Here is a 26,495-nt window from a genome sequence, read left to right as displayed (position 1 = left end):
AATGGAACAATATATAGCTCTTAAGATAAAAGAGCTATAATTAAACATAAAAAAGGTATATTTCAAAAACAAGATGTTGGAAGGAAAAAATGTCAAAACACTACACACCATTCTACTCCATCTTTTATAAATTCTCAAAATATGCGATACTAAATACATATTTTTTTAGGGATGCATTCCTATGAAGCAACACATTTTTAAAAGGCAAGGGGGATGCTAAATGCAAAATTCAGAATAGTGGTTACTTATGGGGACAGGAAGGGGGAGGATGGAGTTCGGGGAAGAAGTATACAGGGAGTCTGGCAGTAGAAGCAAACATTTTTTTATCTTTAAAGATTTTATTTATTCGTCAGAGAGAGAGAGAGAGAGAGAGGGCACACACACGAGCAGGCAGAGGCAGAGAAAGAAGCAGGCTCCCTGCTGAGCAAGGAGCCCAATGTGGGACTTGATCCCAGAATCCTGAGATTATGACCTGAGCCAAAGGCAGCAGCTTAACCAACTGAGCCACTCAGGAGCCCCAGAAGCAACCTTCTTTAGCCATGGTGTGCTTTGTGTCTTCATCCTTTCCACATGTTAAATAGTATATTCTCTTGTGTTCATGAAATAGTCCTTAATCATATTTTCAGAGTCTCTGGGTAGAAAATAGAATAGATTGGGATGGGAGAACTATTGTTTTTAATCAGAAGCCATTGCGGGGCGCCTGGGTGGCTCAGTGGGTTAAAGCCTCTGCCTTCTGCTCAGGTCATGATCCCAGGGTCCTGGGATAGAGCTCTGCAGCGGGCTTTCTGCTCAGCAGGAAGCCTGCTTCCTTTCCTCTCTCTGCCTGCCTCTGCCTACCTGTGATCTCTGCCTGTCAAATAAATAAATAAAATCTAAAAAAAAAAAAAAAAAAAGGCTTTCAGAATTTGCCTGCAAAAAAGTGTTAGGGGTTGGGATGTTAGGGCACCCTTGCAGGCCCTGAAATAAAATGATCTCCTTGATAGATTTGCTGCCATTTGTGTATAAATATTTTTAAGCCTATATGCATCCTAGAGTATGCAAAGAAAAATTCTAGGAAGATTTACAAGAATCTGCAGCAGTTGTCTCTAACAAGTAGATTTTTTCATTCTATTGTACAGTGTATTTTTTATTTAACTTTGCTCTTTTTTGAAGATTTTATTTATTTATTTGACAGGCAGAGATCACAAGTAGGCAGAGAGGCAGGCAGAGAGAGAGGAGGAAGCAGGCTCCCTGCTGAGCAGAGAGCCCGATGCGAGGCTCAATCCCAGGACCCTGGGATCACGACCTGAGCCGAAGGCAGTCTTTAACCCACTGAGCCACCCAGGCGCCCCTACTTAACTTTACTTTTAAGATCATTTTATTCTATATTGTAACCGATTGGTTGGTTGGTTGTACTACAGGGGCTTTACGTTTCGAATTAGCATTTTAAAATAAGGGCAGGGCGCGGGAGAAGAGGATGAAAGAAGGCAGGACTGTGCGGACGCCGGCGTCGGGCGCCAAGACTTCCTCCACCCGCTGTGCTGGGAGTGCAGAGCCCTGCTCTAGCATCCCGGCCCGGCGGGCCACCTGGCGGGGACCTCGCCACCTGGCGGGGCAGCGCAGCTGGCGGACCGCAGCTCCGCCCCGCCGCGCCCCGGAGCCGTTGCCCTGGCAGCGGGGCGTGCGTGGCTGAAGCTCACAATCGGCCCTGTCTGGGAGGCTCCCACCCCGCCCCCTGCGCTCACCTGACAGCGGGCTTGCCCGCGGCGGACCAGGGGCCCATGGACACACGCACCCCCTCTCTGCTGCCCCGCGCGCCGCCTCGCCTGCTCTGCCCACGAAGACACCATTCAGGGCTGGGAGCCCAAGCCGCGCTCCGGGAGCCCAAGGTCGCGGCCGGGGCCCCAGCCAGGTGGCAGAGAACAAGGGCTGGGGCCGCAGAGCGCCCCCGCAGGCCGAGGCCCGTCGGTGCCTGGTCATCCGCTGCTCCTGATCACCCCTAGGACTAAGAGGTGAGCTTGGCACTTTGCTCCCTGCCACCTGACCTTTCCCTTGAAATTACTTCTTAACCGCCCCACTCCCCTCCGGATTTTTTGGAGACTTAAAACTGAAAGGGACAGGGGTGTCTGGGTGGCTCGGTGGGTTAAGCATCTGCCTTGGGCTCAGGCCCCGATCTCAGGGTCTTGGGATCGAGACCTGCATGGGGCTCCCTGCTCAGGGGAAAGTTTGCTTGTCCCTCTACCTCTGCCTTTCACACCCTCTGGTACTCTCTCTCTCTGCCCTCTCTCTCTCAAATAAAAAAGTAAAATCTTAAAAAAAAAAAAGGCTGAAAGGGACAGTAAAACATACACACACACACCCCAAAAGTACACTGTGGTTTATGGGGGAGTTGAAACCCAGGGAAATTTGATTATAAATCAAATAGCAAGCCTGCATTGAGGGAATTTGCTAAATATTTTACTAGGATTACCTCATTTTCTCTTCACACTGGTCATCCCTATTTCACAGATAAAGAGGCTGAGGCACAAACTAGATGGATAATATGTCCAGGTTTATGTAACCAGTTTGTATAAATGATACAGAGTAGTATCACAAAACAACAACAGATTTCCCCGGCTGCAATCCTACACTCTTTCCACTGTTCCAAGCGTGTCTCCTGCCATTCCTCTTTCTAGCAAATCACCCTGGTGTCACAGACTCCTTGGAGAAGTTGATAAGTTCTATGGATCTTCCCTGTACCAAGACCCACACACAGACACACACACACACTGCAGATTGTCATATAATTTCAGAGGGTTCAGACCCAAACATGGACCTTGGGTCAAGAAATCCTGTTCTATTCCCCATCTTTTGAGACTGTCCATATAGATGATGAGATGGGGGTACACTAAGGTGGCTCCAGGGCCATACAGAGGTAACGTATACATGGTGGGGCATGTGTATATATGATGACAACCCCCCCGACCGAAGACCAGAGGTGCTACACAAGTTTTTGCAGAACCCAGAACTAGAGCATATTATGCTAAGTGAAATAAGTTTTTCAGAGAAAGACAAATACCCTATGACTTCACTCATGTAAGGAATTTAAGAAACAAAACAGGTGAATGTAAGGGAAGGGAAGGAAAAATAAAATAAGATTAAAACAGAGAGGGAGGCAAACCATAAGAGATTCTTACCTATAAGGAACAAACTGGGGGTTGCTGGGTGGGTGGGGAGATGGGGTAACTGGCTGATGGGCATTAAGGAGGGCACTTGTGGTAATGAGCATTGGGTGTTATATGCAAGTGATGAATCACTAAATTCTACCGCTGAACCTATTTAAAAAAAAATAATGAAACTGAAGAACCCAGTACTAGAGGGCAGGACTTTTGTTGTTTCCTCCTGAGGGGGCGAGGCTCTTGGTCAATCTTGGCAGCAGGTCATGAAGGACGGCACTGAGCACGGTTCTCCCTACCCGGAGCCCTTCAGGGCTTCAGCCGGAAGAGTGCAAGCTGTAGAACCCGCCATGGACTCTGGAATTCACCCATGTAGCTCGGTGGGTGGACACCACGTGTTGCTAAGTCTCTGTCAGGGGTGGGTGCCTCAGAAACAGCCCTGAAGTCATTGATGAGGATGTCCCTGTTCGCACAAATGAGGGGACGGAGATTCGGGAGAGTCAATGAGCTATTTGGAAGCCCCAAATCCTATTGCGTGTACCTTGTGCCTCCGTAGGCGGTATGACACAGGCCCTAACTAGATGACGGCTGGCAATAGCAAGAGAAACCATAAACAGCTGCTAAAGTAAACATGACCACGACATGCAGCAGAGGCCAAGAGGGTGACTTTTGGGGCAGCTCAGGACTGAGTGGGAACCTAGTTACACACATGGCTCTAAGAAGCTGCGTTATCTGGTTTCCTAGTCCACCACATGTTATAAACAGATTAGAGGGGGAAGAGAGGGGCCACAGCAAACAGGACATTAAAGCCACAGCCATGTGATGACTGATGTCTCAGTGACAAAGGAGGAAGCACGAAGTAAAAACAACAGCCAGAAGAGTGGGAGGAAAAGGACGTGGCAGCAGCATGAATTTGACAGTGGTGGTCACTCTTCACCCTTGACATGCTCTCTTCTATGATGTCGCCCAGTCTCAGGCTGCCCTGCGGCCACCAAACTCCCGCACAGCTCTTCACAGGCCAGGCTCTGATCTCTCTCTTGAATTGTGTACCCGATTGCCTTGTGGATGCTGACTCAGCATGCCCAAAGCGTAACTGTCTACACTCTCTGACCAATCTGGACCACACCTTGAGCTCCCCATTTCAGACACAGGTAGCCAGTGGCTCAAGCCAGGAACCTGAACATTTTCTTGGGTTCCTTCCACTTCTCAATCTTAAAACTTTCAGTCATCCTTTATCGAGCAACCACTGCTTGAATGCCTTGCGTGAGTTAAGTTCTGGGCGATGGATAAATAAAGGTCATTATAAAACTTCTGTTCCATGAAGGCTCTAGACTAGTGGGGAAGTCACATGACACATAAATTGGATATACCTGTACCTATAGATCTATAGAAATGTAATATACAGTGATGTTTCATTATGAGGAAAAGAAAGGGATGAAGTGACATGGTGGTAGCAGTTTGAATGGTGAGAAGGACCAACTGACCAATTCTGAGCCAAGGGAACCCCAGGCAGAGGGAACAAGAAGTTGCAGAGGCAGAAGTGTGCATTTGTTCCATAAATAGAAAGGGGGCCAGTGTGGCTGGAGATCACCTTATCAAGGGAGGCTGGAGTGAAGTAAGCTCAGAAGGGCAAAGAAAATGCTCTTCAAAGATCATCATGAGGTATTTGGATTTATTCTGATGATGACGAAAAGCAATTGAACTGCTTTTAAAAGATAATTTGGAGAGAACTTTCTGACGTGAACATCATGTCCTATATCCTAACAGGAGTTTGGGTTACATAGATGTGTGCATTTGTCAAAACCCATGGAATGGTACACTTAAGACTTGTACATTTCATTATATATTCAAAAGACAAAAAGAAAAAAAAGCTGTAAGCAAATATTGAAATCCAGATATTATATGCTGGAATATGTCTGCAATTTACTTTGAAATGGATCAAAAGAGATGGATGAGTGGATAGACAGAGGGATGGATAGATGTGTGATAAAGCAAGTAAGGCATTCATGGTAGGATTTCAGTACTAGATAGATACATGAGTGTTCAAGTTTTCTTTATGTTCAGAAATCGTTATGCTAAAATGTTGGGGGTGGAAGCTTGTCTGGTCTACATTTTAGAAGATTTTTCTGGGGACTGAATAAAGAAGGGGCTCTGGAGGGCTGCTGAAGAAGCGGTGAGACAACCTAGAGTCTGGGGCAAGGATTTGACTAAGGAGGGCACCACTGGCAGCTGATGTTGGGTTATATTCTGGAGGTAGAAATATGGGGTTTGCTGATGAATTTAAAGAGTAGGGGACCTGTGGGGAAAGAAAGAATGAAAAATAATTTCTGGTATCTTCCTCCGAGTAGACTCATGGATGGTGATGGCATCATTGGAAGTGGGGAGAACTAGAGGAGGTCAGGGTTACATTTACATGCCTAGTAGAGGTCCGTGTGAGAATGAAGAGTCAACAGGTAGAGACCTCACTTTGGACTCTGGGGAGAGCCAGAGATGGCTGTATAAATTTGAGAATGAATGATCAGAAGCCTCAAATTGGGATGAAGGTCATGAGATGGGATGAGACCATCAGGGCATTGTGTGGGAATATAGAAGGGTCCTGAGGGCCAAGTCCTGGGCACTCCAACCCCTAGGCTTCTCACAGAAGAGGGGAGCCAGCAAAGTGGGGGATGAGGAGTGGGTGGTGATGTGGGAGAGGAGCAGGCAATGGAGATGGGGTTGCCTGGAGAGATACAGCTAAAGAGGAGCAAGTGGGGCTTGAGCCCCACTTGCTCCTCACCAGTGCTCCCCAGGGATGGTAGGCGAGGGAGCAGGTTTGTGGAGAAAAGGTGACACAGTTTCAGATTTTGCAGTAAGATGGAATCCTTTCCATTGCAAACAACAGAAGCTCGGCTAACTAGCTTATGCTAAGTTAAGAGGGGTGGGGAGGGCATATTTACTCCTGCAGCCCCGAGTTCATGTTGCCCTAACATGTCGTGTGGACTCACTTAAGTGGGAGGTGAATTCTGGCACAACGAGTCCCAAGTTGTGGGACTTGAGACATTCATGGTACCCAGGGAGAGAGTTCACTCACACTGGCTAAGCCTCTGTCTCAGACCCATTCCTATCACAGGGGATAGAAGAGGCAGCCCCATCCAGAATTTGGGGGTGGGAGCTTGCTTGACCTCATCTGAGATACACTTTTAAATTTTTTTCTGAGGACTGACCAGAGAAGAGGAGTTAGGGGCCCATTGTGGAAGCAGTAAATCAAATTAGAAGTCTGGGCAATGATTTGTCATCAGATAGCAGGAATGGATGATCTGGAATGGATCCCCAGTATGACAGTGGGGTTCTTTTTCCAGAAAAATTGAGGAAAGAAAAGCAATCTGGGTATACCCAGCATGACCTATGACTCAATTCAAAAGATTGTTTTTCCATAAACAGTAAAGGAGAGATAAAATTACATATCAGAATGCTCATCACAATTTAACTGTGGGATTATTTATGAAAATTATAGTTGCCTCTCAGCCATTTACTTATCTCATTCCCATGTGAGGTGACACGAATCATCCATCACATTTGGTATCTCACCAAGCCCAGTAGATTCCTGCTTGTAATGAGCACCTCAAGATTCTACAAGTTCTTTGTAACTTTTGTTAACTGCTAAAACCTGTATGGTTTCTAGGTTAGGAAGGCATGCTGGTAAGATGCCATAGAGTGGGGAGCTCAAAAGTTGGCACTTTTGTTAGCCTTACCTTCTTCATGGATAAAATAGAGAGGCTGTGTCAAGCAAAGAGGGGTAAATGAAACAAATTAGATTAACAAGAAAGCTCATTAGCAAGGCTGATATTAATTATGATGGAAGATTTGTTTTGAAATATTTTAGCTTTGTGCTAGCTGAATATTCTCTGTATTTATGTGTAATTTATACTTTTTGTGACATCAATTGCAATAAATTGTGGTAATAACATTTCGTGAGAAACAGCATCTCTTCTTAGGGAAGACTTAAAATATTATTATTTATACCAGAATAAAGATGACCAAATTAACTTGGAGTTGTATATTTCTGTTTTTGTGCTATAGTTTTTGTTTGGTCCAGAAAAGCATTTCCAAGAAGGTGGTCGAGTATGGCTTTAGCCGACAGGAGACTTGAGAACTTGCAGATCTACAAAGTTCTTCAGTGTGTTCGGAACAAAGACACGAAGCAGATAGAAAAGCTGATCAGGCTTGGATACCCTGAACTGATCAATTTCACAGACCCCCTCAATGGAAACAGTGCTTTGCACTTGGCCTCGGTTTCCAATGACACTGATATGGTCAGCTTTCTCCTTAGCCTTGGTGCTCACCCTGATGTGCAAGACAAGATGGGTTGTACTCCGACAATGAGGGCTGCAGAGCTGGGGCATGAATTGTCCATGGAAATATTAGCCAAGGCAAAGGCTGACATGACTATAGTTGATAATGAAGGAAAAGGTAAAAATCCCGACATTTTATCCAGTAGATGCAATTCACTCTATAGCCAGTAGCCAGAAATCCGTAAAATTTACTGTTTTGCTTTCCAACTGTAGAAGTGAATTACTCCTAAGTTTAAGTGAAAAGCCATGTTCACTTCTGTACCTAAGGACACTGTGTCCCTATAATTTGAAAATGGTAGTAAGTTATATCTTAGGGAAACAAGTTCTGAGAGATGTCTCCCTTAAAAAGAAGATTAAAGTTAGATTAATCTGTGTTTGGTGATTTTTTTTCTAAATGGGGAGAGTTTTTAATGATATACACTGATATTAACATAGTCGTAATTATCAATTATAAAATATAAAATCTTGTTTAGAACAAAAGGGGAGTATTTCTTATTCTTTTTTATACTTTAGAACCTCAAATAGTACTTGACTTGGACTCCAAAAGGATTTTTCCCCTTCCAGTAACAGTCTGATGTAGAAAGGGGCTGCAGTGGGAACGGGAAAGGCTAAGGTGGATTCTAGCATAAAATCCGATTTTCTAGGATCAGTTTAAATGTAGAAATATAACTTGAGAGTTGAGACATGGCATTTCCATGCTTTTTCAGGTGAGACAGCCCTACTTCTCCACTCTATTCTCCCTAATCACATCTCGGCACCATGTCTGGGAGCTTCTTGCCCAAATAACTCAAGGTTCCAGAAGGACTTGACACAGCCCCCTGAAAATCACCAAGAAAATTACCACCAGGCTTAATATAAATTGGTAGATTTAATCAGTTGTCCCAAGGAGTTGCTTCAAGTAAAGCCATTAACATCAGTCCCACACTGGAGAAATAAATCCCATTTTTTAGTGTTAATGTTTTCTGAGAACAACAAAATCCATTTTTAAAATTCTCCCCAGACTTGGTTATTTGATAAGTGACTTTCTTAAAACAATAGGAGAGGACAAGGAAAGGAACAATCATTGAATTACTTAAAAGCACCACATAATGAAATGAACTTCAGAGGCATTCAGGGATCAAATGTGTTTTAAAATGTTAAATCCTGAAAAAGAAGAAAAAAAAAAAAGGAAGCCTCTTAAAGTTCTATAGAATATTACTTCCCAGTGTGTGTTCCATGAACCACTGAATTGCTGGGATATTGATAAGCATTACATGCAAAATTGGTTCCACTGTCAAACTTGTTAGAGAACCATTGGATACAACAAATTGAGAAATGTTGATTTCACATTTGTCAGACAGACTAAAGACAGTGACATTTTCCTTTTGTCTTTGACCCTTGAAATAGTTTTTCCTTGTGGTCACTTATATGCTTGGAGTTTTGTGAAATATATTTTGGGGAAACACTGTAGTGAAGAACAGTTTACCTTCTGGAGTTTGAACCAGAAATAGAAGGTTATAAAAAAAAGTGAGAAATTTTATCATAAAAATCTAAAATTATAAAATTAAATCAACAATAGCAAATGCATTTTGCAACATATTTGCATTCTGTAGCAAATGCAACAGCCATCTGGTTAATATCTAAGCTCATTCAAATTAATATTAAGCCTGTCAACGTTCTGGGAGGTCGAAGTATGAGAAAACAATCTGACCAATCACATAGGAAGAATTCAAAATATAAAATAAAGCTTGGAACAAATATAAGTCATGTTGCATGCATGACCTTGTTAGTTCTGCCCCACAGATTCTTGATTCTTTCTAACCCACAGTGGGCTTATTGCCCACTGCCAGCCCTGTCTTCCCACAGCAATGAATGGAGCTAACCTTGCACAGCTCTCAGTTCGACTGCCACGTGCCCAACTGCTTTGTTATTCCGCAGAAGTCTCTGCCATTAACATCCTATTTTCCAGCAATTGATGAATCACTCACTGCACGTTGGTCCTAAAGGACAAGCCAACATTTTTATGGTTAAAATACTTACTGGATCATGAGAAAGATGTGGGACATACTCTAGGCTAAACTGTACTTAGAACAATTTTGTAGAACATGGAAAAGCTAACTCTCTAAGCCAGGAAACTCTTCCCTATATGTTGTCCTAGTGGAGTAATTAGGGTCTGTCCATTCTGGAGAACAAAATGGTGTCTATTCTCTTCAAGGGTTAAGCTAGACTAGCTCCCAATAGCACCCATTCCATTGGTTCTCCCATTTATAGGAATGTATACCCAGTCCGAAGTGCAGTATGCGGATTCTACAGTCTATCATCTTTGCCCTCTTTTGTTGCTTCAGTTTTAGAAGGTTGATTCATGTTATTTGTGGCTTAGAGTTAGCCCAGATAGATTGTAGTTGTGAGTTGCACCTGCCATCATTATAAAATATCCACTTCCTAAGTAACTTAGGGACTTTTGTAATGAATTTGGCCTCACATGGTGTTCTCAAGGTGGCATTGTTTGTTGTTATTTTGGCCCACTTTTGCCTGCTATGAATTGTTGTGTCTTTGATTTTCTATTTTAAACCATGTCCTTGGCCATCTTTCTGTTTTTAACTGTTCTGAGTAATCCTATTTTAGATGCATCTGTTTATATGAAATGTATTTAGATTTTTATTTTAATGGTAGAATGTATCCAATTTATATTTATCTAGATGGCCCAAAGGTGTGGCCCCAGAACTGTCATTTATTTTATGAAATGAAGATATATTTAACATATATAAATATATAAATAAATACTTATAAAATATTTTCCTATATGGTCCATATGTTCTTTATTTTGGTGTGTGTGTGTGTGTGTGTGTGATATTTTCTAAGGTTAATGGTCTGCTTTTAGGTCTTTTTTTTTGGTTGTTGGAATGGTAGTTTTATTTACGGTTATTATTTACTTATTGACTTTTAAAAATTGAGGTATAATTGACATCAACATTATATCAGTCAGTTTCAGGAGTACACATAATTTGATATTTGTATACACTGCAAAATGATCACCAGAATAAGTCTAGTTAATACCCACCACCATATATAGTTACAGATTTTTATCTTTCTTCAGAAGAGAACTGTTTTTGGATTTTTTTGATGGCAAGTTTGATAGCTTTTCATATACATAAATCTTTGTTTCTTGAATTAGCACTTTCCATGGTATTCATTAATATTTTTCTATGGAAGAAGAGATTATTATAACTTTTGCACCCTTAAACTTACCTGGCCACTGCTTTTATATATGTACAACCAGCTTGGTAGATACAAAAAAACTCCCATTTTCTTTCTCAAGTGATATTCTAAAGATCGTTTAGTTATTTTCTAGCACTGAATGTTGCTGTGGCAAAATCTGGAGGCCATCTTGATTTTTCCTCTTTAGAGAGGACTTGAATTGTTACCTAGATGCTCACAGGACATGTCCTCTACCTAGCTTTACCTAGGCACACCTTATTGATTGTTCTTAATCCATTTTTCCTGAGACCTCAGTATGCTTTTTTAATCCTTCAAATTCAGGTTTTGAAGAAAGTTTTCTTCTATTGTATCTCCATATTTTTTCTGTTCTACTTGGTGTTTTATTATTGAGCACCAATTACATACATGTTAACTCTACTTTGCCTCTCAAGACCATTTCAGCTTCCATCACCTGTTACATTTTCCTTAGCTCTTTCAAGTTTTTCCTTCACATCCATGGTTTTTGTGCTGTCTTGCCTCCAGCTTCACTTTCCTTTCTTTGGTAGTTATATTTTCCTCTATCATTCCTTCCCTAAACTCAGCTGGTTAAACTTCATCTTTTCCTTCTATTTATCTTCTATTGTCCTAGAAGCCCTGTTTTTAGTCTTGATCCCTCTTTGCACTTGTTTTAGAAAAAAAAGTTTTATTTAACTTCTTTGCTGTCATACAAATAGGACAGTCAGTAATTCTCACATAGTATCATTTTTTCTAGTGTGTACTTTTTGCCTAGCTTTTATTATCAGGTTTCTTCCTTTCGGTATCTGTATTTTTCATAGGTCCCATGCTAGTTTTTTTTTGTTGTTGGTGGTTACTGTTCCTCTTTGAATGAATCCTCTGTTTAGAGTGAGGTCATTACAGTCAGTTTGGAGTTTGACTGTTGTGTGCTCAGATTATAACACTACCCCTAATCTGTAGTTTATTTTTGACATGGATTATGTGGAGGGTCTGTATGTCCGAGGTCCTAGGTGGGGGGATTTCACATTTTCCTCTCTTCATTGGAACAAAACAAGTTGTCAAAAGGGCAGAGCTCCTTGTCATCTACTTGTTCTTCTTAATGCTGTGATACTGACAACCTGCTTCTAATAAATATGACCGGTCTGCACATTTCATCATTCAGTACCATCTGCTTTGTCACTCTGCAGTTTCAGAGGGGACACAGTAACCCATCACCAGCTCTACAACAGACACAGTCTTACACGTGGGGTACAGACTGCAAGATGCCCAACACCCAAGCTCGACAGGGACTCACAAATCAGCACTCAGATTATTCTCTGAGCCAAGTCCTATCACATTTGGTTATGACTGTTTTCCAATTCTATCAGAGGTTGACTCTTGTTTTCCTGATTTGGTGTTTCAGCTGATTTCAAGAAGGCAAAGCAAGGCTCTGCCACATTCAACTAGCCAATTATGGTTTCCAAAATTGTTACTTTTTTCTTTGCTAACCAGTTCAAATATAGAGAGACTATTAATGAAGTACTCTTTGGGGATTCTATTTTTCTACAGGTATTCTGTTTTACTGCATTTTGCCTACTAAACGGCATTATCGCTGTGCATTGATTGCCCTGGAACATGGCGCAGATGTCAACAACTCTACCTATGAAGGAAAACCAATATTTCTTAGAGCTTGCGAAGAAGCACATGATGTTAAAGACACATGCCTGACATTTTTGGAAAAAGGAGCCAATCCGAATGCTATCAACTCAGTATGGCTATTCCTGAGATTATAAATATTCCCACCCCCGCCTTTTTTTTTTTTTTTCATTTATAGAGTCTTAGTAGTGCAATTTTTGCATTTAAATATGGTAAAATTATCCTGTCAGCTTACAGACTGTTCATTTCTATTCAAAATGCTTTATGATGATATACCCTCATTATCTTTATATTGCCATGATTTTACGGTTTATTTCCTAATTACGTTTGGAAAATTGGTATTTATTATGCATAACGGTAAAGCATTAGAGAAAATAGAGAAGATATCACCAATGCCTAATAAAAATTTATCTTTTTTGGAAAGAAAATATGTAGTTGTGCTATTTCCCTTATCCATTTTGCTCCCTCTCCAAATTTGGCCAATTTTATTGAGTTTTTTTAATTCTTTAAGAGGTATTTCAAGACAATAATTATCAATTTGTTTCTCATTAGAAAACACTTATAATCTAATTTTAACATATATTTTACTCTCTTTTTTTTAAATTTTATTTTTTATAAACATATATTTTTATCCCCAGGTTTACAGGTCTGTGAATCGCCAGGTTTACACACTTCACAGCACTCACCATAATAGCACATACCCTCCCCAATGTCCATAACCCCACCCCCCAGCACCCCTCCCCCCATCAACCCTCAGTTTGTTTTGTGAGATTAAGAGTCACATATATTTTACTCTCTTTTCTCCCCTTTTGCTCTACTTTCTTTGCAAAAGAAATTGCATTTTAGCATGATTTTTTTCACAGGGACATAGTGTGACCTTGACTTTGATATTGGAACTCTCTACATTGATCCACTGCACTGACTTCATTTTTCCCATTTGCTTCATGGAACTAATAAAGATACAGAGAACTATACCTGCCAGTGTGATTCTAAGGTCAAATGGATTTAGAACATATGTATACCAAATGTGTTATTTAAGATGTCAAGTATAACCAGAATTTGATTTGCTTCTCATCCAGTCCACAGGTCGAACTGCTTTAATGGAAGCATCAAGAGAAGGAGTGACAGAACTAGTTCGAGGGATATTGGAAAGAGGAGGTGAAGTGAATGCCTTTGACAATGAGAGAAAACAAGCTGCACATTTTGCTGCCCAAGGAGGCTTTTTTGATGTAATAATCTGCCTTTTGCTTTAAAATTTTTGCTCACCATTTCTCACTTTTTCCTCAAATTTTTAAATATCATACGGGTTACACTAAGAATTTATCCCATGTTACCATCTTGATGTCCCTAAATAATTCTAAAATTATATTTTTTATACCAAATACTATTTTTAAAGCCTTTTCCTAGCTCCTTATTCAGCTTTATCTGCTTGCCAAGTTTATTCATCTAATAATATTAACAATGATTTTCTGTATTTTTAACTATGGCAATTTAAAAGTTTTGCCAACCAAGACTACTTTATTTTATACCTCCATTACATTTTAGAACCTTCATAATACACACAGCATGACCAAATTGTGGGGAGAACAATGTCAACATATTCTCATCTCCCTGATTTTTTTGTGTGTATCTAATGACTCACCTCAATTTTAAACTCTTCAGTATTCTGATTATCTGGATATAACAGCAAAGGGTATCTCATAGGTACAGTGATATTGCACAAATGAGATAGATACCAATGCTCTCCTTTTTTTTAAAATTCTCAATTATATCTAGAATTTCTTTACTCAATTTTCTGAGCTTTAACAATTATCTTTGTTTTGGTCATTGAGTTTCTTCCTTGCAATGAAAATCTACACCACGATAGAAGCCACATTTGGTAAAGAATGTGCCTCCCTGATGATATTTCTCATAGGCTGATGTTTTCTAGAATTATTGGAATTCACTAAGATGGCATGTCCCAGCTGAATATAGAATTTTCTAAACTCTAGATCAACACTATTTGATAGAATTTTTGGCAATGGTGGAAAAGTTATAATAATATAGTATAATATAGTAGCCCATGTGGCTTTTTAGTATTTTAAATATGGCTAGTGAAACTAAGGAATTGGATTTTTAAAAATTGTTTTCTATTTAATTCAATTTAATTTAAAATAGCCACATGTAGCCTAAGCAACTATGGAATAACAACGTTTAGGTGCCAGTCTTCATTCAATGAATGTACATTACTATTCCTCTTTTCCTCTAAATATTTTGCAGATATTGAAGCTTCTTTTTGCTTACAACGGAGACATGGGGCTGATTGCAATGAATGGGAACACACCACTTCATTATGCTGCCATGGGTGGTTTTGCAGATTGCTGTAAATATATAGCTCAGCGAGGTAAAATTACCTAGCAATTTTATGCTTAAAGTATTTATGATTTACCCATGTTGTAGATGAGCAGGGAATCTGGGCCTATCACTTGTCAGTTGTTTATCTTTTTCAACAGCCAAACCTCAGTTATATATGTAGAAAAAAAAAATGAAAATCTTTTCTTACTCTACCTTCTGTCAAATCATGAATCTGAATTTAAAGTGATGAAAATATTCTCAAATATTTTTAGGTTATTAAAAATCTAAACAGGGTTGTTCATGGGCCAACTAATTATTAAAACGCTTATAGTTATTAAACTCCTTAAAAAAATGTTGACATCAATCTGAAAGACGAATACTGAAAACTACGTCTTTTAGTCTGAAGTCTTAACTGTTTTATTTTAAAAAGTTCAATTGTATCAAGTGTAAAGGGTAACTTTTGTAAAGAACTTGAAGTTGTGGGAGAAATGTTTTAGGGAGAAATATGAAATAAAATGAAAATTTTCATGGAAAACTTGAAATGTAAGTAATATTTTAGGTTTTCCTATAACTTCTATGTAACTATTAACTTAGGAATATGAAGTATGTATATATAGCTTAATGTATTCCATAAAGGGAATATTAGCTAATCAAGTTTATGGACCAAATTGGTGTTAATTACATGCTGACTGGATGTACATTAAAAGTTTTTAATTTACGGCACCTGGGTAGCTAAGTCAGGTGTCTGCCTTCATCTCAGGTCATGATCTTGGGGTTCTGGGATCAAGCCCCATGTGGGGCTCCCTGCTCAGTGGGGAGCCTGCTTCTCCCTCTGTGTCTGCCCCTACCCCCACTCGTTGTCTGTCTTTCTCGCACACACAAATAAAATCTTTATTTAAAAAAAGTTTTTAGGGGTGCCTGGGTGGCTCAGTGGGTTAAAGCCTCTGCCTTCCACTCAGGTCATGATCCCCCAGGGTCCTGGGATCGAGCCCTGCATTGGGCTCTCTGCTCGGCAAGGAGCCTGCTTCCTCCTCTCTGCCTGCCTCTCTGCCTACTTGTGATCTTTCTCTGTCAAATAAATAGATAAAATCTTTAAAAAAATAAAATAAAAAATAAAAAAAATTTCTAACTCTTCATCAGATCTGGAACTGTGTTACGCTGAATTTTATGGTAGTATTTTTTTTTTCCAGTTTAAAAAATAGTCAAAAACTGAGTGTCTATTCTACAAGTTTAGAATAGAGCGGAGAATTTCAGAAGTCTCTGGGACCTAGAGATCCTGCATTGTGACCACTAATATAAATAAGACTAATGTGCCTGTAAAACTAATAGTATGATAACTGATTCACTTCTACTTTTATGAACTTATACAAGCTTGTACTCTTTCCCTATCCCCCTAAATAATAAACACTTAACAAATAAAGGAAAATATATCAAATTCAATATATATCAAATGCAATATATCAAATGCCCCCATTAATTGTCTCATCAGTCTTGTTTTCAAATTTGTCACTAGCAGCAATTTATTCTGACATTTTTAACACTGTATTTGTCTAAAAACTATGGATCTGCCCAGGTTAAGATAAGCTTCTACAACTCTAACACTTTGACCACTTTATTATTGGGACAAACATCACCAGACATCTACTCTGTCATTTATGTACTCTTGGGAAAAAGTCACAAAAAGCAAATTGAGAAGCACATTTGGTCAGAGCTTGCCCAATGATGCCGAAAAGTATTACCCTCCTGACAGAGTCATGAGCCTAGACGGTGTTTCCGAAACAAGGGTCTGAAAGCATTCTTTTTTTTTTTTTTTTTAATTAATTAGTCTGAAAGCATTCTAAATTCTGTAGCATGTTTCGAAGTACAACCACTTCACTGGATCTCAGGCGGGGGATCCAGTTCCATAGCGGAAGCGGGAGCAGTTACCCGTCCAGCTTTTGAGTCTTCGATCTAAGGCAATCAGAGCAGCAACAGACAATGCATTAGCCAAGAAATGCTCATTTCTGAGTCAACTCCCCGGGTTTAGTGTCTTCTGCACTTAAATTTGAAGGCTGGATTCCTTTGATACATTAAACTCTCTTCTTCAATGTTCTCCTCCCTGGCCCCTGGTCCTGTTGCTGGAGCAATTTGCAAGTCCTGTAAGCAGTGTGAGTACCTAATGCAGGGCAGCTGCTGGAAGTTTGGAGCAGTTCTAGGGAAGCACCGCACGAGGCTTCTCTTTCTCTTGGGCCTTTGGTGGCTGGTGCTCTGCCGCACATACCAGCTGTAAACTGAGTACCCTGGACCGCAGATCATACATCACAAAGAGAATGAATGGATCTTTGCTTTTACTAATTATAAGGAGGAGACCAAAAGTCCCAAGGCAAGAGAAGAAAAAGGCCTTCAGATACTTAAGCTGGAACGTTGGAGTCTCCCCCTCATCCCCCACCCACGCGCGCGCGCACACACACACAGGTTTCTAACTAGGAGGAAACTAAGAGCTGAAGGAGACAAGATAAAACCACTTTAAAGTCCTTTGATCCTTGTGGGTGAATATAGAAGGAGTGGCTTGGGAGATGGTAGATAAACACACAGACACCTTGAATCAGCAAAAGAGCTAAGTAAAAACAGCATTCTCAAAATTGCTCTGGAATTATGCTATTGAGAACAGTCTCAGGTCCCCTTTTCAATAAGTCACTGCTCTTAAAACTGTTCAGTATGGACATTTTAGAATTCTCATTGTTGTAATACTTTTTCTGAGTTCTTCGACCACTAGTAAAATTGAGTCTTAGTATGAAATTTTAAGTTCTGACAATGCCAAAGGAAGTATTAATCTTAAAAATCACTGGTCATTCATTTTCTTTCTTTCTTTTTTTTTTTTTTTAAAGATTTTATTTATTTATTTGAAAGAAATCACAAGTAGGCAGAGAGGTAGGCAGAGAGAAGGGGAAACAGGATCCCCACTGAGCAGAGAGCCCAATGCGGGGCTCAATCCCAGGACCCTGAGGTCATGACCTGAGGCGAAGGCAGAGGCTTAACCCACTGAGCCACCCAGGCACCCCCTCATTTTCTTTTTGTCAAGGAATGAAACTATAAAGTATTGGAGGGGCATGCCGCTGCCTATACAACTTGGTTGCTAGACATACTGATTGAGTAGCAATCTTTTTGATTATGTGATATTGGCAAAGCAAGAGAAGAGCCTTCTAGATTCAGAACAGTAGAAAGAGCTGCTTCCATCATCAGATTTACTTACATATGCAATGTATTTTTAATGTCTCAAGATACTTAGAGACAGAACAGCCTTTCCTAGGGACACTAAGTAGACTCCCCAGTGCACTCGGAGAAGTTTATTTATTTCAGGAATACTTAGATATAATATTGGTGTCGTCATTTTAAGGAAGGGTCCAAGAAGGCAAATGAATATTCATGCCTAATTTGCACAAGTATAATGCTGGAATCCTTTCAGGTTTGATGAACAAATGACTTTGTCCTCTGTCAGGTTGTTCACATGACCTATCATCACAAAAAGCAGATTGATATAAATTACATTGATTGCATGGAGAATACACATAAATACAGTTTAAGATGCAGACTTGCAGACTTGCAGTCATAATCATTCCGACAGAAGCAGGTGTTCAGCATTCTGAGTTCCTAAGGGCCTCATAAGCTGTCTGAATCCAGCTTCTTTCCAAATTCAAATGCCACCCTTATTCTTTTCCTGTTGGGCAGGAAGTCTCCTGAGCAAGTATCCCAATATGAAATTTGTTTCAAGCGTCTGTAGGGATTCATGTCTTAATCCTTTAGTGGGCAGAGAATGTAAATTGAAAACATATTTCCCACAGAATTCACCAAAGTGAAACTCACAGAAAAAAAAATTCAGTTTAATTTTGTAATTATAAGAGCTAAATGTACTCCTCACTCTATACAAATAATTTAGGGATAAACTTCTGACCAGTAGTTGGAACTACACATAACGGTTGCACAAATGTCTTCTGCAGAGCCAGGCAGATGCCTAGGCACTATTTCATAATGATGATGCTTCATGTTTTAGGATGCGACCTGAAATGGAAGAACTTGGATCATCAAACGCCCAGGACTGTGGCCAAGGAAGGCGGCTCCAAAGCAGCAAGCAAAGAAATACGGCGGGCAGAGCGAACCGCCAATAAACTGGCGAGGCCAGGAGCCAAAAATCCAAATCCACTCTGGGCCCTGAGACTTCACGACTGGTCGCTGGAACATGAGACGTTCCTTCGGGAAGCATTTTCGTTTGTGGACAGAGGCGACGGGACAGTCAGCAAAGAGGACTTCGTGTTGACGCTGGAGGAGAGGCAAGAATATGTGACCTCAGAACAGCTGGCTACTATAGCTCAGTGTCACGAAAAAGTGCGGGGAGCTGGGGTCAACATTAACGATTTCTTTAAAGGAACCAAGTACTTGAGTAAGTCTTATGTCTTGGGATCCTATGCGCCTAAGAAGAAGAAAAAAGGGATGGCCCAAAAGCCAAAGAAAGGCAAATTTGTCTTACCTCTCCCAATCTGCATTATTCCTGACCATGTGTTTCCCCACTGGGCCGACGGCGGGCCGCCCTATTACATGATTGAAACCTACAAGAATGTAACAGACAGCAGTCGGTTTAACCGAGACCAGCCACCGGAACATCCCATTCAGGATGACTCTGCTTGGTACATTGATGACCCACCGAAGGTATTTTCCAATATTAATTTCATCACCAAGGCAGGAGACCTGGCATCTCTGAAAAAGGCGTTTGAATCAGGAATACCTGTGGATATGAAGGATAATTATTACAAAACGCCACTGATGACCGCGTGTGCCACTGGAAACATAGATGCCGTCAAGTTTCTTCTTGACAAAGGGTATGTTTTCTTGGTTCGGCATCCATTCAACTCCAGAATTTTAGGACAAAGAAAGTGCTTCATTCCTGACATCTAGATTACAGACAGATCGTGTATGGGAAAGTGGGTTAATGGGAACCTGGGAATGTAGGCACAGAAAGATGGCTTGCCAATGACAACTGGGAACGAAGTTGCTTTACCTAGAGATTTATCTATGTGGGGTGGAGTCGCTTTTTATTTTATTTTAAATTAACGAAAGAATTTTTTTGAACTATTTTTAAAAAGATTTTATTTTTTTTATCTGAGAGAGAGATGATGAGCAAGGGAGAAGGGTAGAGGGAGAAGCAGACTACCTGCTAAGCAGAGAGCCCAGCAAAAGAGGTTGTTTTTTTTTTAGTAGGTTTTTTTGTTTTTGTTTTTGTTTTTGTTTTTTGTTTTTTTGCTTCAGGGGTACAGGTCTGTGAAGATTTTTTTTTTTTTTAATTGTGATAGGAACAGATAACATGATGTACCCTCTTAATAGATTATAAGTATACAGTAAGGTACAGTGTTAACTATAATCACAATATCGCACAGTAGATCTCTAGAACATATTCATTTTACCCATTGCTTTTTAATCTGTCTCCTGTGTGTGGGGATCCTAACAAATTCAAACAAGGGGGTCAGTGGTCATGATGACAAAGGGCATGTCTCTTTCCCTCCCCCAGAAGCAGCAGTCTTTTCCTTGGTTCATTTATAAATATCTTTAAGATAACCGGGCATGACATTTTTAGTGAACTTCTAAAGCAATTACTCAGGTTTAATTCCTTCTTTTCCCAGAGCTGAATGAGCCGGCATAAGTTTCTTTTTTGTGTTCACTTTTCTCATTTTTATAATGGCTCTAATAAGACTCAGCTTGCAGATTTTTTTTGAAGATTAAATGAATTAAAATATGTAAAGCACTTATTAGCAAAGCAATTCCATATTCCATAAAAGGGTATTATTATTATTACTATAATGGTCAAGGTCAAAGAAGCATTCAGATTTGTATATCATCAAGAGGGAATATAAAGCAATTAATGAGAATTTGAACTTTTGGACAGTGAAATCTTAAAGAGGACTAACATTTGGAGCGCCTGGGTGGCTCAGTTGGTTAAGCAGCTGCCTTTGGCTCAGGTCATAATTCCAGGGTCCTGGGATCGAGCCCCACATGGGGCTCCTTGCTCAGCAGAGAGCCTGCTTCTCTCTCTCCCTCTGCCTGCCGCTCTGCTTGCTTGTGCTCTCTCTCTCTCTCTCTGTCAAATAAATAAATAAAATCTTAAAAAAATAAAAAGGACTAACATTTAAAATAATATGTTTTCATGCTTAGAACTTTAATAATGAAGGTGCATTTAAAAATCTATAACATGTAGAGAAAGTAGCTACAAAATGAAATAATAGGACTTTTTAAACTTCTTATCAGCTTTAACCTTCATTAGATCTATTTATACAATTTTCCTTAATTTTAACCTTTGCAAAAATGTGTAACCCCTGGGATCTAACTAAGTGCCTTTTAAAACTAAACAAGATAGATGTACATATATATGCAAAGAAATTAAGACTGTTGGATAATGCAACACGAGTCAAGAAAAATTATGGAATGGAGTTTAACTTTACTAGGAGCTTCCCTGGCTCACATTTGAACAACTTGGTAACACTAATATAAAATCTTGCTTTGCATTTCCAGGCTCTGGCACTTGGTTGGGACAACCCACGTTTTCAGCTTATGCATCTATCTTATTTTATAGGGCTAACGTTAATGCAACAGATAATTTCCTGTGGACTCCGCTTCATTTTGCATGCCACGCAGGCCAACAAGACATCGTCGAGCTTCTTGTTAAAGCTGGAGCGACGATAGATGCAGTCTCTATCAACAACTCCAGTCCTTTGTCTAGAGCCATCGAGAGCTGTCGACTGGATACCGTAAAGTACCTCCTCGATATCGGCGCTAAATTCCAGCTGGAAAATAGAAAAGGTGTGTGTGTACGCATGATCGGTGTTTAGGGTCAGAAGGGGAGAATTTATGTTAGAGTCCCTTCTGATTCTCTTGTACGACCACATTGCCCCGCGAGTCGCTACTGCAGTCGCAAGCCCAAGTTGCATGTTCGGGAAGTTGGTTTTATACACAGTGCCTCTCAAATCACGGGTGTGAAAGGACCAGTTCTTTATGTTTGCAATCTGTCATAGGTGGATACTTTTGTAAATATAGCAAAAAGTGATTTACTAGAAAACGAAGTGGGGAAATAAAATACAAGCATTATTTTAAATCACTAGATTGAAGTGATGGAAAGTTCTATCAAATCCATCCAAAAATTTCTAAATGCTCACTCTTTTAAGACTTCTTTTTTTTCATGTATTTATTTGACAGACAGAGATCACAAATAGGCAGAGAGGCAGGCAGAGAGAGGAGGAAGCAGGCTCCCTGCTGAGCAGAGAGCCCTATATGGGGCTCCATCCCAGGACCCTGGGATCATGACCTGAGCCGAAGGCAGAGGCTTTAACCCACTGAGCCACCCAGGCTCCCTGTAAATGCTCACTCTTGATTTCTTGTTATTTCACCATGGCCCAGGAAGCATTGCTTTGTGGGATTGTACCAGTTTTCAGACTATACTGTGGGTTATGACACTGTCATAACTACCACGTCCCTAGGAAGTAGAATAATTTTAAAAGCTGTAGAAGTTGGATTCTTTATAAAGCTGAAAAAAATAATAATTCCTGAGTTAGAGGCTCTCTCTAGGAAATAAATGGGAGGGGCCCGTCGTATGTCATAAAAATATAACCTGAAAAATAGCATTTGAGTAAGTGTTTGACCTCATTGGTTGGAGGTGTCATTTTCTTACAGTGGAACCCATTGTTTCCTTTTGACTGGGGAGAGCACCAACTTTTCTGGCTGCTTCAGGCTTCTGCTGCGTCACTGGTAGTATTGTTCCAGGCCTGCCTGAGGATATCACAGGTGTCATAATACCCAGCCATCTGCATAGAGCACTGTGACACCAGCTTCCCCAGGCCTTTTTGATTACACCTCCTTGCATAAGGGGAAGGGGAGGATAATGTAAAATTGTCACATGAAAGGAAATGTGTGCAAAGTGGGAAGAGAGCCATCAATCATATACTCAAATGTAAATATTCTACCAAATTTCCTATCTACTTCTTAAGAAACATGCTCAGAAAAACTAACAAGAAAATGTGTTGCCAGTAAGTGGCACTTTACATTATGAGATTTCAGAGTGGGGCCCACCTTAGAAGGTATCTGATCTGGCTCTGTGACCTTACATATAACCACTGGCTGTAGTAATCACCCTTACTGTCACATGCTGAGGGCTGGTGCGCTGAGGGTTTTCTGCATGGTTTCTTATTAGTCTGTTTATTACAACTCTGAATTTATGTCTTGAGCAGGACATACTGCCATGGATATTGCAAAGGCGTATGCTGACTATAGAATAATTAGTCTGATTCAAGAAAAGCTGGATAACTTGCCAAAACCAGCAGAAAGTCAAAAACTGAAAGGCAAGCCCCTTCCTAAAGCAAAGACTGAAGGCCCTGAGGTTAAGAAAGAGGAGGTAAGAAAAGTGATTGACGACCCATTAGTAACTGGAACTTAAAAACTTACTGGGGGTAGGGCAGCGTTACTATTTACATATTGTTACAATACAATATTATATATTGTTACACAACATGGATAAAATAATACACAAGCCATATTTTCAGCACTATTAAGCAACACTAAAAAAAATACCTAGCAAAGAAATTCCTATTACTGAAAAGTCTAAAATGTGCTCATTACAGATAGAATCCATGTAAAAACCAAGTTGGCTCAGTCCAATATAATTAGAATGTTGAAAAAAGAACTGGGGTTGGATACGTATATATTTGGTTCTAAGTCATACATATTTGATGAGATGGCTCAGACAGGGAAGGAGGGCAAGAGGAATGAAGGCAAACCATGATTTGCCTTCATTCTTGTCTCATAATCTTTCATTTCCCACCATTTCCTCCTTCTAAGGAATTTTAATTTTAATTCAAATTAAAATTTGCATTTTAATGACTACCACTGAACCCTGGGGATATCAAGCCTCTTGGGACTTGGATATGACACTTGGAATGACTCCAGAAAGTTCTAAAGGTGACGAGGTGATTGTTCCTGGTAATCTGGAATGATATGGGCAAAAGGTTGAGGTTTTTGCCTAGGCAGGTTATGGAGAGAACAAGACTTTGTCATTAGCAAGGAAGCCCGAGTGTATTTCTAAGCTAGAAGTTTCTTTTAGGGAAGCAAGAGGATCCCTAGAGATTCTTGGCAGACATAAAACTGGGATGAAATTCAAAAAGGAAAGGCTCTAATGTTATCAAATTGGAAAGTATTGGAGAAATATGGGAGGAAAGAGGAGAGGGTGAAAGGATTGTGACAAACATGAAAGACAATAAACAGTAGAGAGTAATAAACATGGAAGACAAGAGTAAGGGGGTGGGGGCCAGAGGTTAAGGAAGACCAGTTGGCTAAGTTTCTACTACATACAGCATTATCTTTTTAGTAGGATAATTTAATTCTTCTAATTAATCAATGGCCCTAGGTCAAGGATGGATATTCTGAAGACTTGTATGCTCGGTCTCTGATACTACTAATTAAGTAGAGTTAAACAAGGCAAACTAATTATCTTTCCTGTCCAAAGTTATAATAATAACCCATTTCATTTCAAATTATAATTTGCATGGTAACATTTTTATTTTTTCTTGGCTTCAGAGTAAGACATAGAACAGCAAATAATATTAGCAAGTATGTATAGGTTTGTGCAATTAATAGGGTTGGTTTTTCTTTTGTTTCATTTCCAGGAACCACTTTTATCTGTTTATACCATACCAACCGTATCAGAGGAAAAGAAAGTGCATAAGGATAATGTGGTTTATCTCAATTCTTTGATTACCAGTGGTTATACCAAGAAAGTGGATATCACATTTATTCCACGGAGGGTGAGTACTTTGGAAAGAACTTCATAACGTGGTATAAACTCATAGTATCATTTTCCAAATACTTTTTATGCAGAGCACCCAAACAAATATCCAAATATTATATTTCATTGTTATAATTTGAAGGTATCTTTTTGCCAGGTCCTACTGCTTTGACTCAGTAAGTCCAACTTGTTCAGCTTCCAATATCTAGTTTCCTCTGTTACTATTTCAATATTGACATTTTAATTTTCCTTGAAAAACTATCTTTTGGTCAACACCATTCCCTGTAGCCATTTGGTCACCAATGCTATAGGTACATTTTCTTGGTGCCTCTCAGACTCTAACCTTCCCCTTTGTACTCTAACTACCATTTCACTTGGGAGTTTGATATAAGCAACACTGAATTTATTCAGTAGATGCCTAAAACATCCACAATTAGAGAGGTGGAGGCATTTTTGAAGTACAAGAGGGGTCTTGCCAATGCCCATCAAAGCATGTTAAATAAGAGACCACCAGCCTCCTCTTCTTTCTTCTATGAAAATCATTTTCTCAGGACTTCCCTATTAGACAAAAAGGTAGCAAACCCCAATGATCTTTTAACTCCCATCACTTCCCTGTTTTGACATGAACAACAGAGGATCATCAGAGGTCACTGAAAAGCATTCCAGCTGCCCAAATAGTCACCATCAGAAATAACAATGCCCATGTAACCATTGATGTCATGTAAGAGGAAAACATAAGTTAAAATAGATTTAGAAGTAGCTTTGATAGTTTCGAATGAACTATCCTGGGCATTGTCTGTATACTACCATGTTTGCTGGCTTTCCTACTCATCCTGGCTCTGAATATCGTGGTTTATTTCAGATCTGGAGTCCTGAAGCCACAACAGCAGAGCTGATCAGGAAAAGGGAGCTGCGGCGAGAAAGGTTCACTTACGAGGTAGACTTTGAGGACTTCATGATGCCCTTTCAGAAGCACATTACAGAAAAAGCTAAAGCCTTGGAAGCCGCCCTCAAGATCTAACTCACAGCAATTACTTCTTGGGGTCAATGTTTCGAGGCCCAGGGATTCTACTACAGAGAAAGGTGGTATTTCCATCAAAGTCAAAGCAATCTGCAAATTAAGAATTTGTAACCAAATCTTTGTTTTTGATCTAACAACCATAAATATTCTGAACTATCTAGAAAGTGTGTATTTTATTTTGCAATGAATAACATATTCTGGGTAAACCCCCTAATATCTTCTTTAAGCATGAGTGGAATAAGTGGTATTTTGGTTATAAACATGACATTATTGTCAAAAAATTTACAGGATGTACATCATTATGCTTACTAAAGATATAATGCTGGTGGAAATTGATGAAAAGAATTTAATAGTAGGGAAGAGAAGTAGTTTTAATCTGATGAGGAAGGAGTTGGTTTCTTACACCCATCATATACATTAGATACTGGTATGTATCTGATACCTTGGGTGAGATAAACTTCAGTATCTCTGGCAGATGCTGCCATCACTCCACCCCCTTCTCCTCTGCTTTGGGATTGAAGCAGGCCTGACTTCCAGATGTTGGAAGGCTGCCTCCGACACTTAGACTCGTGTAGTAGGGCCCAAGTACATGAGAATGAGGGCCTCCTGGAAGCAGCTCTCAACCAGAGACTGAACAGATACAGTGTATTAACACCCCAGCTCCCTCACCGCTCTGGTTGGACTCTTTGGAAATGTGCGTTCCTACTGATGGCTAAAGCTCCCCCAAGAGGTTAAGATCCCGTTATCCGCAGTGGTAATTTGATAACACACCCTTCACTGGCCACCTTCCCTTCTTTGTCCTCCCACATTTCTTCCAAGCCTGCAGGTCTTTATCAATATCACCTCCAAAATACATATACCTAAACACTTATCTCAAGGTTGCTTCTGGAAGAACCTAGACTAAGATAACAGCTACAGCACCAGTTATGATTTTGAGCACCCCCTAGCAAAAATTTTAAAAGCGCATCCCCTTATCTTCTGTTTACTATAAAATAAACATTCCCCCAGCAAAGACGATGTGCCCACAGGGTCTTGTGCAATTAAGAAACAGT

General features: G+C 40.1%; 1 protein-coding gene across 2 annotated transcripts; it reads left to right on the top strand.

Moving 5' to 3' along the window:
- Positions 1 to 1,680: 1,680 nt before the first annotated feature.
- Positions 1,681 to 25,603, top strand: ANKEF1 (ankyrin repeat and EF-hand domain containing 1). 2 transcript variants are annotated; one of them, XM_047747064.1, is made up of 10 exons: positions 1,681 to 1,991; positions 7,194 to 7,583; positions 12,206 to 12,405; positions 13,372 to 13,521; positions 14,552 to 14,675; positions 18,657 to 19,479; positions 21,225 to 21,451; positions 22,873 to 23,036; positions 24,304 to 24,441; positions 25,285 to 25,603. In XM_047747064.1, the coding sequence occupies exons 2-10, from the start codon at positions 7,238 to 7,240 to the stop codon at positions 25,441 to 25,443; spliced, it is 2,331 nt and encodes a 776-aa protein (XP_047603020.1). In that variant the 5' UTR covers positions 1,681 to 1,991; positions 7,194 to 7,237; the 3' UTR covers positions 25,444 to 25,603. The 2 variants fall into 2 exon arrangements, with proteins under 2 accessions (XP_047603020.1, XP_047603021.1); XM_047747065.1 differs by lacking the exon at positions 7,194 to 7,583 and having other exon boundaries at positions 1,682 to 1,991.
- The last annotated feature ends 892 nt before the right edge of the window (positions 25,604 to 26,495 follow it).

Source organism: Lutra lutra, chromosome 9 (assembly GCF_902655055.1).
Source record: "Lutra lutra chromosome 9, mLutLut1.2, whole genome shotgun sequence".
NCBI classification, from domain to species: Eukaryota; Metazoa; Chordata; class Mammalia; order Carnivora; family Mustelidae; genus Lutra; species Lutra lutra.
The sequence above is the reverse complement of the archived record's forward strand: the minus strand, read 5'-3'. Positions and strand labels throughout refer to the sequence as shown.

Coding starts and splice junctions, on each gene's coding strand:
- ANKEF1 (XM_047747064.1), top strand. CDS start 7,238: ATGGCTTTAGCCGACAGGAGACTTGAGAACTTGCAGATCTACAAAGTT. Junction 14,676..18,656: donor TAAATATATAGCTCAGCGAG/GTAAAATTACCT, acceptor TTCATGTTTTAG/GATGCGACCTGAAATGGAAG. Junction 23,037..24,303: donor CTGAGGTTAAGAAAGAGGAG/GTAAGAAAAGTG, acceptor TTTCATTTCCAG/GAACCACTTTTATCTGTTTA.